The sequence below is a fragment of the Carcharhinus amblyrhynchos genome, chromosome 7 (assembly GCF_965287045.1).
Source record: "Carcharhinus amblyrhynchos chromosome 7, sCarAmb.v2.hapA, whole genome shotgun sequence".
Taxonomy (NCBI): Eukaryota; Metazoa; Chordata; class Chondrichthyes; order Carcharhiniformes; family Carcharhinidae; genus Carcharhinus; species Carcharhinus amblyrhynchos.
Window position 1 is genome coordinate 86,322,588 of NC_137330.1, and position 14,370 is coordinate 86,336,957.

The following is a 14,370-nucleotide window of genomic DNA, read 5'->3' on the forward strand; positions in this document are numbered from 1 at the left end:
GGAACTGGCTATTAAGAACATAAGAACATAAGAAATAGGAGCAGGAGTAGGCCATCTGGCCCTTCGAGCCTGCCCCGCCATTCAATAAGATCATGGCTGATCTGTCGTGGCTCAGTTCCACTTTCCCGCCCTCTCCCCATAACCCTTAATCCCCTCTCTTATCAAAAACTCATCAACCCGCCTCTTAAAAATATTTAGCGAGGCAGCCTCCACCACTTCAACGGGCAGAGAATTCCAGATATTCACCACCCTTTGAGTGAAGAAGTTCCTCCTCAACTCCGTTCTAAACTGCCCCCCACTTTATCTTGAGGCTGTGCCCCCTAGTCCTACTGTCTTTTTTGAGCGGGAAGAGTCTCTCCACCTCTATCCTATCCATCCCATTCATCATCTTATACGTCTCAATGAGATCTCCCCTCATTCTTCTAAACTCTAACGAGTACAAGCCTAGTTTATTCAGCCTCTCCTCATATCTCAACCCCCTCAACTCCGGTATCAGCCTAGTAAACCTCCTCTGCACTCCCTCCAAGGCCAAAATATCCTTGCGCAGGTGCGGCGCCCAAAACTGCACACAGTACTCCAGTTGCGGCCTCACCAATGCCCTATACAGCTGCAGCAAGACCTCCCTACTTTTATATTCAATCCCCCTCGCTATGAAGGCCAGCATCCCATTCGCCTTCCTGACCACCTGCTGCACCTGCAGGCTGGGTTTTTGCGACTCATGCACAAGGACCCCGAGGTCCCTCTGCACCGTCGCCTGCTGCAGTTTTTCGCCACGTAAGTAATAGTCCTTCCTACCATTCTTCCTACCAAAGTGGACCACCTCACACTTGCCAACATTAAATTCCATTTGCCATTTCCTGGCCCATTCGCCCAGCCTATCCAGATCCTTCTGCAGACTCTCCACACCCTCCGCACAATTTGCCTTTCCCCCAATCTTGGTGTCATCAGCAAATTTCGACACCCTACACTCGGTTCCCTCCTCCAGATCATCTATATAAATGGTAAATAGCTGAGGCCCCAGCACCGACCCCTGGGGCACCCCACTAGTCACCAACCGCCAATCCGAATAGCACCCATTGACCCCCACTCTCTGCCTCCTATTTGACAACCAATCCTCTATCCACGCTAACACCCTACCCCCAACTCCATGTCCTCTGACCTTCTGCAGTAACCTCTTGTGAGGTACCTTATCAAACGCCTTCTGAAAATCCAGAAAGACCACATCCACCGGCTCTCCTCTATCCACCGCCCTAGACACATCCTCATAGAACTCCAGTAAATTTGTCAGACACGACTTCCCTTTAATGAAACCGTGTTGCGTCTGCCCTATCAAGCAATTCCCTTCAAGATGCCTCGCAATTTCCTCCTTAATGACGGATTCTAACATTTTACCTACCACAGACGTTAAACTAACCGGCCTATAATTCCCCGCCTTTTGCCTGGCACCCTTCTTAAACAACGGCGTAACATTAGCCGTTTTCCATTCTTCCGGCACTTCCCCGGAATCCAGCGACGTCTGGAAAATAACCACCAAGGCATCCACTATAACCTCCGCCATTTCTTTCAGAACCCTCGGATGCATTCCATCCGGTCCTGGGGACTTGTCCACAATCAGCCCCTCCAGTCTGTCGCGCACCACCTCTCTAGTAACAGTAATGTCATTAAGACCCTCCAGTCCTACCACCTTTCCATCGCTGACACCCGGCAAATTATTCACGTCCTCCTCCGTGAAGACAGAAACAAAAAAGTTAGTCAAGACCTTAGCCATATCCCCATCCCCTACCACTAGGTCCCCTTTCTCATCCTCTAAGGGACCAACGTTCACCCTAGCCAGCCTCTTCCTTTTTATATATTTATAATTAAAGAGGCTTCACAATTTTGATGCAGGAATGAAAATCCCCACTGTCTTGCTAACTGGTCTATAATTCCTCATTTTCTCTCTATCTTCCTTTTTAAATAGTTTACATTAACTACACTCCAATCTGTAGAATCTTTTCCAGAGTCTACAGAGTCTTGGAAGATGACACCAATGCATCCACTATTTCTAGGGCCACTTCCTTAAGTACTCTGGGATTAGATCATCAGGCCTTGGGGATTTATCAGCCTTCAATCTCATCAATATGCTTAACATTATTTCCCTACAGTTCTATATTTCTTGCATGCTATACAGACAAAACACATTGATCATAGAGAAAGAAATGAATGAGTACAGAATTTAGTGTTACAATCATAGCTAGGGTGTAGAGAAAGATCAACTTAATGCAAGGTAAGTCCACTTAAAGTCTGATAGCAGCAGAAAAGAAGCTGTTCTTGAATTGTTTGGTACATGACCTCAGACTTTTGTATCTTTTTCTCGATGGAAGAAGGTGGAGGATAGAATGTCTGGGGTACATAGGGTCCTTAATTATGCTAACTGCTTTGCTAAAGCAACGGGAAATGTAGACAGAGTCAATGGATGGGAGGCTGGTTTGCGTGACGGATTGGGCTACATTCACGACTTTTTGTAGTTCCTTGTGGTCTTGGGCAGAGCAGGAGCCATATCAAGCTATGATATAACCAGAAAGAATGCTTTCTATGGTGCATAGAAAGTCATAGCTAACATACCAAATTTCCTTAGTCTTCTGAGAAAGTAGAGGCATTGGTGGGCTTTCTAACTATAGGCATGGGGGGACGAGGACAGGTTGTTGATGATCTGGACACCTAAAAATTTGAAGCTGTCGACCCTTTCTACTTCGTCCCCATTGATGTAGACAAAGGCATTTTCTCCTTTACGCCTGAAGTCAATGACAATCTCCTTCGTTTTGTTGACATCGAGGGAGAGATTATTGTTGCCGGACCAGTTCACCAGATTCTCTATCTTATTACTTCTCAATACTTTTCACTATATGTTAATACATGTGACAATAATAAATCAAAATATTTAAGTGATTGCTGATTGCTTTAAAAGCTGATCACATGATTTGGTAGTGTTGTGGAGGCTCATATTTTAATTTCAGTTTCCACTCTGTGCAAGCAAGACTTCCTTGACTAAATCTGTTGTTGTTAGTTTGATTCTAAATGTGTGCAAACCAAGTCTTACTCTTCTTGTGTAAAACCCACAACCTCTAACATAGCTAGGACATTATAAAAAGAAAGTTGGTGGTGAGTCAGCGTTCTGTTTTATCAAGAACACAAAGAAAAGATCCTAAGTAGGAAAAGAATTGTGGATCCTCATACTTCAAATAATAGAAGGCTGGAGAAAAGCAACAACAGGATTAAAAACTGAAATCTCAGTGCAGGAAGGATTTGTGAGAAAAAGGTTCTTTGTGTGGTTTTAAAAGAGGGGGGTTTCTGAGAAGGGTGAGATTCCAGGCAATATATGGCACATTTGAAAAAAAGGTCAGCTTGCTGCATGGCTGGATTTGTTTGGGAAAAAAAAGTCAAAGATCTTCAGGGTGAAAAGGAGAGTACTGGGAAGACAGTAAAAAAAATACCGAGCAATCTTGAGTGTGACTCAATTAAGGTCCTTTCTACATTTAGTGATTATTATGGCAAATCTGTTCCCAACTTAGCTACATTATTGGGGCCATCGCATATTTTACTCTCTGTGAAACAGTCATAGAAACGGGCAACAGACTGTGAAAAAGCATACAAGGATGTAAAAAGCTTTGCAGAAATCCGAAGTATTAGTTCATTTTAATCCGAAGCTACCATTACTGCTTGCTTGCAGTGCTTCACCTTTTGGAGTAGGAGAAATAGTTTAACATACAATGTTTTCAGAAGAAGGTGACCAATAACATCTGCTCTGCATACTCTTGAGTAGTGCTGAATTTAACTATGGTCAGCTAGAAAAAGTTTAAGTCTTGGAGTATCAGAGTTTCATCATTATTTATATGGTCATCATTTCACATTATTGATTGATCATCAACTCCTAACTATTTTTGGGATTGGAGGCCATTAGGACTCCCCCCAAGTATTTGGGGGCTGGGGTGAGCAGTGCCCGTTGGGCAGTACCAGATTGGTAGTGCCAGCCTAGCACCCTGGTAGTGCCCACCAAGGAGCAGGGTGTGAGAAGTGCCTTAGAGACTGCGCACTCTCCATCATGGATCAAGGGGCTGACAATTGGCTGAGTGGTTGGCGGGGGGAGTGAGGGTATGGGATGATGACAATCTCCCAGTGCACAGTGTATGTATACATGCGCAATAATGCCCTCCAGCAGTCTGCAGCTGACTTCCTCGCATGAATAGACTCTTTCCACTCCCCCTACTGGCAACAATCATATTTTCCCCAAGTGCCATAAGATAGCATCTGGGAGCTAGCCCAAAAAATGGATGCGATTCTCTTGTTTTTCCACTTGCTTGGCACTTAGAATTCTTTGGTAGGATTCCCCCCTCCACCCTGAGTTCCCTCACCCAAATCATTAATATATAATATGAACAGTTGGGGTCTAGAACAATCCTGTGGTACCCCATTAGTCACTGCCTGCCAATCAGAAAAGAACATAAGAATATAAGAAATAGGAGCAGGAGTAGGCCATCTAGCCCTTCGAGCCTGCCCCGCCATTCAATAAGATCATGGCTGATCTATTGTGGCTCAGTTCCACATTCCCGCCCTCTCCCCATAACCCTTAATCCCCTCTCCTATCAAAAACCCGTCAACCCGCGTCTTAAAAATATTTAGCGAGGCAACCTCCACCACTTCAACGGGCAGAGAATTCCAGAGATTCACCACCCTTTGAGTGAAGAAGTTCCTCCTCAACTCCGTTCTAAACCGACCCCCCTTTATCTTGAGACTGTGCCCCCTAGTCCTACTGTCCTTTGAGCGAGAAGAGTCTCTCCACCTCTATCCCATCCATCCCATTCATCATCATATATGTCTCAATGAGATCTTCCCTCATTCTTCTAAACTCTAACAAGTACAAGCCTAGTTTATTCAGCCTCTCCTCATAGCTCAACCCCCTCAACTCCGGTATCAGCCTAGTAAACCTCCTCTGCACTCCCTCCAAGGCCAAAATATCCTTGCACAAGTGCGGCAACCAAAACTGCACACACTACTCCAGCTGTGGCCTCACTAATGCCCTACACAGCTGCAGCAAGACCTCCCTACTTTTATATTCAATCCCCCTCGCTATGAAGGCCAGCATCCCATTAGCCTTCCTGACCACCTGCTGCACCTGCAGGCTGGGTTTTTACGACTCATGCACAAGGACCCCGAGGTCCCTCTGCACCTTCGCCTGCTGCAGTTTTTTGCCACATAAGTAATAGTCCTTCCTACCATTATTCCTACCAAAGTGGACCACCTCGCACTTTCCAACATTAAATTCCATTTGCCAATTCCTGGCCCATTCGCCCAGCCCATCTAGATCCTTCTGCAGACTCTCCACACCCTCCGCGCAATTTGCCGTTCACCAATCTTGGTGTCATCAGCAAATTTCGACACCATACACTCGGTTCCCTCCTCCAGATCATCTATATAAATGGTAAATAGCTGAGGCCCCAGCACCGACCCCTGGGGCACTCCACTAGTCACCAACTGCCAATCCAAATAGCACCCATTAACCCCCACTCTCTGCCTCCTATTTGACAACCAATCCTCTATCCATGCTAACACCCTACCCCCAACTCCATGCCCCCTTACCTTCTGCAATAACCTGTTGTGAGGTACCTTGTCAAACGCCTTCTGAAAATCAAGAAAGACCACATCCACCGGCTCTCCTCTATCCACCGCCCTAGACACATCCTCATAGAACTCCAATAAATTTGTCAGACACGACTTCCCCTTAACGAAACCGTGCTGCGTCTGCTCTATCAAGCAATTCCCCTCAAGACGCCTCGCTATTTCTTCCTTGATGACAGATTCTAACATTTTACCTACAACAGATGTTAAACTAACCGGCCTATAATTCCCTGCCTTTTGCCTGCCTCCCTTCTTAAACAACGGCGTAACATTAGCCATTTTCCAATCTTCCGGCACTTCCCCGGAATCCAGCGACGTTTGGAAAATAACCACCAAGGCATCCACTATCACCTCCGCCATTTCTTTCAGAACCCTTGGATGCATTTCACTTGTCCACAATCAGTCCCTCCAGTCTGTCGAGCACCGCCTCTCTAGTAACAATAATGTCATTGAGACCCTCCAGTCCTACCACCTTTTCATCGCTAACACCCGGCAAATTATTCACGTCCTCCTCCGTGAAGACCGAAACAAAAAAGTTATTCAAGACCTCAGCCATTTCCCCATCCTCTACCACTAAGTCCCCCCTCTCTTCCTCTAAGGGTCCAACGTTCACCCTAGCCAGCCTCTTCCTTTTTATATATTTATAAAAACTCTTGCTATCCTTTTTTATATTAAGCGCTAGCCCAGCTTCATAGTTTCTCCTACCCTTCTTTATCAACTTCTTTGTCAATCTTTGTTGACATTTAAACCTCTCCCAATCCTCTTCTCGCCCACTACTCTTAGCTACTCTAAACGCCTCTGCTTTTAATTTAACACTTTCCTTCACATCCTTCGTTATCCACGGCTTATTACCTCTCCTCCTACGGTCCTTTTTAACCATCGGAATAAATTTCTGCTGAGCACCAAGAAAGATCTCCTTAAAGATCCTCCACTGCTCCTCAGCAGACCTACCTTCCAACGCGCTCCCCCAGTCAACATTCGCCAATTCTTATCTCATCCTACTGTATTTCCCTCTGTTCAAAGGACGCATGTCCGAGAACCCACTTTCTCCTCCTCCATCTGCACCAGAAACTCCACCATACAATGATCACTCTCCCCAAGAGGATCCTTCACCACAAGGTCCCTAATTCTACCCGCCTCATTACATAACACCAGATCCAAGATAGCTCGCTCCCTCGTCGGCTCCAACACACACTGTTCAAGGAAACTATCCCAGCAGCATTCCAAGAACTCCTCCTCGAGCCCACCGCGTCCAACATGGGTCAACCAATCAATATGTAGATTGAAATCCCCCATAATTATCGCCATTCTATTGCACGCCGCACTTATTTGCACGTTAACAGCCCGCCCCACCTCCAGATCATTATTTGGGGGCCTATAGACGACACCCACCAGCGTCTTCCTCCCTTTGCTGTTCCTAATCTCCACCCACAACGATTCCACGTTCTGCTCTTTGGTTCCTATATCATCCCTTGCTACCACCCTGATGCTATCCTTAATCAGCAGAGCTACACCCCCCCCTTTTTCCTCCCGCCTACCCTTCCTAAACACTTGATACCCCTGGACATTCAGCTCCCAGTCCCTGTCACCTTGCAGCCACGTCTCTAATGGCCACCAGATCATATCCATTTGTGCTGATCTGCGCCACCAGCTCATCCACTTTATTCCGAATGCTTCGTGCATTCAGATAAAGTGCCTTCATCCCAGCCTTCACCTGGACCCTATTTGCCAGAACGCCACCAACCATACTCACGCCCCCTTACTCTCTTTATTATTGGGACATCCTCGGCCTCTTCCCCTACCTGTACCCTCTCCTTAACTTTAGGCCCCGTAATATCACCTACCCTCGCACCCTCCCCCCCCTAATTAGTTTAAAGCCCTGTCTACAGTCCTATTTACACGATTCGCCAGGACTCTGGTCCCAGCACGGTTCAGACCAACCCCCATCCCACCCGAACAGGTCCCACCTACCCCAATACTGATGCCAATGCCCCATAAATTCAAACCCATTCCTCCCACACCAATCCCTGAGCCACCCATTCACTTCCTCAATCTTATCAACCTTACGCCCGTCTGCACTTGGTTCAGGCAGTAGCCCAGAGATAACCACCTTGTCGGTTCTACTTTTTAATTCCATTCCCAGCTTTTCATACTCCCTCCCCAGATCCTCAGTTCGCATTTTGCCTACGTCGTTGGCACCCACATGTACCACAACGACCGGATTCTCACCCTCCCACTCCAGGTTCCTCTGCAGCCCAGATGTGACATCCCGGACCCGAGCACCAGGCAGACAACACACCCTTCTGTGCACTTTGTCATTGCGACAAAGGACAGTGTCAATACCCTTCACCCCACTATCCCCAATTACTACTACGCTCCTTTTCACCTTCTCTTTGCCTATGTCCTGCTGCATCACTGTACTGTGTGCAGTTTGCTCACCGACCTCACCTCCCTCGTTTTCGTCCAGACTGGAAGCAAGAACCTCAAACCTGTTATGCAGATTGAGAGGCTGAGGCATCCGCTCCCCACCCCCCTTCCTCCGCTCAGCAGCCCCCTCTTGTTCCTGACCCTTAGAGTTAGCTAGTCTGGGGGGGGGTGGATGTCACTTGCACCCCATTGACAATGGCACCCTCTCTCCCCCTGATGAGCCTCAGTGTCTGTAGCTCAGAGGCCAGCTCATCTACCTTGAGCTGGAGCTCCTCCAGCAACCTGCACTTACTGCAGACATAGTCACTGGGAAGGACCCTGGGATCCACCAGCTCCCACATCATACAGAAACAACACATCACATGCCCCTCCATTATTCACTGTAGTAATATTGAAAATTTCAACACGAACTTACCTGGCCCTTTTTCTCCCCAGCCCTTTTGCTCCTAAGCCCTAGTATCTCACTCTGCTTCCCACTCACTCCGCTGCCCGCTGTCTACACCAGGCCTCCTTTTAAACCTGGCGCTGTTTTAAAGCCTGCTCCCCCACAACTCCCTGCTATCCACTCCCTTAGAATTCTTAAAGTGGTAGATACAAAAAGCCCGCAAAAATGCTTTTAAATGATTTAAACAGTTCTACAAGGTAAGTTCTTACTATGAAAGTGGGCCTATTTATTTTGACTCTTTGCTTTCTGTCTTCTAACCAGCATTCCATCCATCTCAAGATACTGCCCGCAATCCCATGCACTTTAACTTTACAGTCAGATGCTATGTGAGACCTTGTCGAAAGCCTTCTGAAACTCCAAGTAAACCATATCCACCAGTTCTCCCTGATCAACTCTACTAGTTACATTTGCAAAGAACTCCAATAAGTTTGTCAAACATGATTCCCCTTTTGTAAATCCATGCTGACTCAGTCTGATCCCTCCACTGCTTTCCAAATGCTGTGCTATGAAATACTTGATAATGTACTCTAGCAATGTCCCTACTATTGACATTAGGCTCACTGGTCTGTAGTTCTGTTTTTTCTCTACCTCTCTTTTTGAATTTTTCAAAAGGGGGACAGAAAGCAGGAAACTACAAGTCAATTAACGTAACATCCATCATGGGGAAAATATTAGAAGATAATGAGATGTTAAATCTTACTAAGTAAAATTCAAGGCTATCAGGCAGACTCAAGTTGGTTTTGTGACAGGGAAATCATGTTTAACCAATTATTAGAGCTCTTTGAAGTAACATGCTGTAGATGAATAATGAGGCTACAAAGGGATATATATAAGTTAAGTGTGAGGGCAAAGATCTGCCAAATTTAGAATATGAAATTGTCCATTTTGGCAGGAAGAACTAAAAAAAAGAATTATCTAAACATTGAGAGATTGCAGAGAGATTTGGGTGTGCTAGTCCATGAACTGCAAAAGGTTAGCGTGCAGGTAGAGCAAATTATTAGGTATACCAATAGAATGTTATTGTTTATTGCACAAGGAGACTTGAATACAAAAGTAGGGAGGTTATGGTTCAGTTACACTGTATTGAGAACAGTGCTGGTCATATTTAAGGAAGGATGTAAATGCATTGGAAATAGTTCAGAGAAGGTTTACTAGACTAATATATGTGGCTGCATGATGGCACAATGGTTAGCACTGCTGCCTCATAGCACCAAGGACCTGGGTGCGATTCTGGTCTCAAGTGACTGTCTTTGTGGAGTTTGCACATTCTTTCTGTGTCTGAGTAGATTTCCTCTGGGTGCTCCAGTTTCCTCCCACAGTCCAAAGATGTGCAGGTTGGGTAGATCTGTTGCGCTAAATTGCTCCTTAGTGTCCAAAAACATATAGGGTAGGTGGATTAGCCATCGTAAATGCAACGGTTACGGGTAGAGGGGAGAGCTTGGGCAGGATGCTCTTTTGGAGACTCGAAGGGCCGAATGGTTGCTTTCTGCACAGTAGGGATTCTATGGCTCAACAGATGGGTTGTCTAATGAGAGAAGGTTGGACAGGCTGGGCTTGTAACTGCTGGAGTTTAGAAGAGTAAAAGGTGACTTGATTGAAATTTATAAAACCGTGATGGGTCTTAGCAAGGTGAATATGGAAAGATGTTTCCCTCTGTAGGACAATCTAGAACTATGGAATCACCCATTTATGACACGGATGAGAATTTTTTTCTTTCAAAGGGTCATGTCTTTGGAACTCCTTTCCTCAAAAACGCAAAAAGAGAGACTTTGAATATTTTTAAGGCAGAGATAGATTCTTGATAAGCAAGAGGCTGAAAGGTTATTGGAGTTGAAATTTCAATCAGATCAGCGATGATCTTACTGAATGGCACAGCAGGTTTGAGATGCTCAGTGGCCTATTCCTGTTCCTAATTTGTATGTTTGCATGTCCTGCCATCTTTTTAAAAGCAGTAAGCATAGGCATCACTCAAGGATACTCTTACATTGAATGTTACAATTTTCCAAAAAGAACAGAATTTTACATCACTAGTAGAAATCACACATCTGATAGTTACCTTTCCTGTAGTCTTTCAAGATTACTCATCATTCCCAATTCATTTTTCATTATCTCTCTGTTAGAAGGACATTCCGCTAGATATTGCAGTGCCTGACAACAAGGTAATACAATGCCAGTCAAAATGATCCAAAAGAAGTGCATCAAATGGCAATATTATTTGTATTTAGGTGGCAAGATATGAGAAAAAGGTGGTCTTCAACTGGACACATTATGCATTTTTTTCTGGAAAACAATTTTACTTCTATTTGCACAACTATTTTACCCAATATAATAAAATTAAATAATAAGAGTTCAAAAAAGGGAGGTGAAGCAGGAGAACTAAGCATGCTTCTGGGTCCATCCAATATTGTAAACACACCCATGTTTTGCCAGAATTCTCTATTAGATGAATCCCTAGTACTTAATTGATGAGTGTGAGAATAAGATTGCAGCCTGGCAAAAATCTTATGTTGCCTCCTTCTGTAAATCATGGAGTAAAATTTGCAATTGTACATTATTTACTGTGTCCAAGAAAGCTGAAGTGGATAAATGCCATAGATGGATCAATAGCTAGTTCTTTGGGGAAATTGGTGCTTTTGTGGTAATATCGCTAGAAACAGAGGCCCAGGCTAATACTGTGGGGACACAGGTTGAAATCCCACATGGCAGATGGTGGAATTCAAATTCAATTAATAACTCTGGAAATATAAAGATAATCTCACTGATGGTGACCATGCAAATATTATCAACACCTACCTATTTGGTTCCCAGTGCCTTTCACCTGAGGAAAACTGCCATCCTTACCTGACTTGGCCTTGCCTACATGTGAGTCCAGACTCAAAATAATGTGGTTAATTCTTATCAGCCCTCTGAATGGCCTAGCAAGTAATTCAGTTCAAGGGCAATTAAGAATGGGTAACAAATGCTGGCCTTGTCACATCTCATAAAAAAAGGGAAAAATAATTTAAGATTCAAATTGCCAAAAGTAAATTCAATGTCAGTTCAGAAAACCAGTCATTTCTTAAAAATTATTCTATAAGTTACAGTGCAGCACTCTAATCTTCAGAGGAAGGTTAAGATTTTGTTTTAGGATCAAGTTGTACCATAATTTGCACTGAAGTAAAATACTTAATAGATCAAATCAAAGGTTGCATACCTGAAGGGCACAATGCAACACCTGTAGATTGCAGTGATCCAGGAATAAGACTAGGCCAGGAAGGCAACACTTGTCCTTAACGATTGCTTCTCTATTCTGCGGTTCTGAAGCCAAGTCCCTTATTTGGCTAACTACTGACAAAGCATCCATCGGCTTGCATGCCATTCACTACAATTTTACATAAACATTTGAATCACAAGTATTAAGCAATTCTAATTCACAGGTTACAGTCACTTGTAGAAATTTAATTTTAATATGCAACAAATTTAAAATGAATACATATTCAAACATTGCAATAGCTTTTCTCACATACCATCCTAAATATACAGCAACAAATTCATCTGATTGTGTATGCATGAAGATGTATTATTGCATTTCATAATTCAGTAGATTATAATTTAATATTAACTACAAAAAAAATCAATTAGGAAGGAGCACTTTACTAACTGCATATTAATTGTATTTAATTGTAGGTCCTGAGCTTTGACAGGGAATTGATTCACTTGTGCTCTTAAAACTAGGTACAGACTGAATAACTGTGTTTGTTGGAGTAGGAGGTATATGTTTGTAATGTGTCTCTCTATAAATAAATGCTTATAAAAGGATGTAAAGATCGGCATGATAACCAAGGATGGTTGCCTGCAGAGGAAGAATGGAAGCTAAAACAAAATTCAGACAGAAAGCTAAAATTCTAGTGGCCATTATGGAAAATGGTGGAAAGCAAGTATAAATTGTCAGAGCGTGATAATCCTCTGATGTTCTGAGTCTACAGTGGATATGTGTACAGGGGTTAAGTCTCTACCAAAGAGTGAACAAGCTATGAACTTAATATTGTCACTGCCTACAAAAAAATCTATATTCATATAAGCACCATTGAATGTCTCAAAGTCCTTTATAGCTAATAAAGTGCTTCTGATGTGGTCAGGAACTAATTTGTGCACAAAGAACTCCCACAAACAGCAATATAATAATGACCAGATAATCTGGTTTTGTGTTGATTGAGAGATAAATATTGACCAGAGTTAAAGGGATGACTTGTGAATTCTTCAAAACAGTGCCAAAGGATCTTTTACACCCCCTAAACATCTAGTTTAATGTCTGATCCAAAAGATTGCACTTCCAACTCTCCATCAGTACTGCACTGGAATGAAAACCTTGATTTTTGAGCTCATGTTCTATAATGAGACTTGAACCCAGGATCTTGTGACAAGGAGCAAGAATGCTATCAACTGAACCATGACTGACACAATTAGTAAAATCAGAAGTACAGCATTTTAAGATGGGAAACTGTCAGTTGGATAGTGTAGATAGTTTGTATCTTCTATGAGAATTCTTTGATTAAATTTATTAGAAAGCTAAATGTAAGCACAGGCAGAACTTGATAAGATTTTGGAATACAGATGGTGACTCCGTGTAAGAATATATATAAAAAACAGATCAATAAAATCCAATTTGAGGATCCCCGGAATGATACTAGCCCTTAAATTATTGGATTGCGGTAAGTTGTTTCATGTGGATAGGCAGCTGCTTCTAACAGGTGTTCAGTTCTCGGAGACGACTGTTAAATCAGTTGCCTACTGTCTTTAAAACATTCCTTGTCAGTTAAGTCATTTCTTTTAGCTTTCTTGGAACAATTTAGACTCTGCAGTGACAAAAATAATAGAAAACTCAATGCCAGGTTTTGAAAGAGTCCAGGTACCAGGTGCAGGCATTAATAAAATGGAGTTATTAGAGACTGGCAGAATAATGATGAAAGCAGTGTTATCTGCTGTAATAGCCAGACCTGATGACAAAATTGGAACAAAATTATGGAGCAAATGAATCCTGGGAGTATCCAAGGAACTGTTAATAGATGCTTCACGTGTGATTTCTAAATGTTATTATAGAACATAGAACACTACAGCACAAACAGGCCCTTCGGCCCACGAGTTGCGCCGATCACATCAACACCTATCTATAACCCCCAATCCCATAAAACCCCATATACTCATCCAGAAGTCTTTTAAAAGACCCCAGCGAGTTCGCCTCCACCACCACTGACGGCAGCCGATTCCATTCACTCACCACCTTCTGAGTGAAAAACTTACCCCTAACATCACTTCTGTACTTTCCTCCCCGCACCTTAAACCTGTGTCCTCTCGTAGCGACCATTTCAACCTGGGGAAATAGCCTCTGAGAATCCACCCTATCTATTCCTCTCAACATTTTATAAACCTCTATCAGGTCGCCTCTCAACCTACGTCTCTCCAGGGAAAAGAGACCCAGTTCCCTCAACCTAACTTCATAAGGCATGCCTCCCAGTCCAGGCAACATCCTTGTAAATCTCCTCTGTACCCTTTCAATAGCTTCTACGTCTTTCCTATAGTGAGGCGACCAGAACTGCGCACAGTACTCCAAATGAGGCCTGACAAGGGTCTTACAAAATTGCAGCATTACCTCCCGACTCCTAAACTCAATCCCTCGATTTATGAAGGCCAGTACACCATACGCCTTCTTGACCACCTCTTCCACCTGCGAGGCTGATTTAAGAGTCCTGTGGACCCGGACCCCAAGATCCTTCTGCTCCTCAACACTACCAAGACTCCTGCCCTTGATAGTGTACTCGTTCATCCCGTTGGTTCTGCCAAAATGGACGACTACGCATTTATCC

General features: G+C 43.7%; 1 protein-coding gene across 2 annotated transcripts in view; it reads right to left on the reverse strand.

Moving 5' to 3' along the window:
• The window catches only part of armc1l (armadillo repeat containing 1, like), a 41,926-nt gene that overhangs the window by 23,705 nt on the left and 3,851 nt on the right, over positions 1-14,370 (reverse strand). For both annotated transcript variants that reach the window (XM_080193361.1, XM_080193360.1), the window contains exons 2-3: positions 11,721-11,888; positions 10,584-10,675 (exon numbers count right to left, since the gene is read on the reverse strand). In XM_080193361.1, coding sequence (XP_080049487.1) covers positions 10,584-10,675; positions 11,721-11,885 — 257 coding nt within the window. In that variant the 5' untranslated portion in view covers positions 11,886-11,888. The remainder of the gene's footprint in view (positions 1-10,583; positions 10,676-11,720; positions 11,889-14,370) is intronic.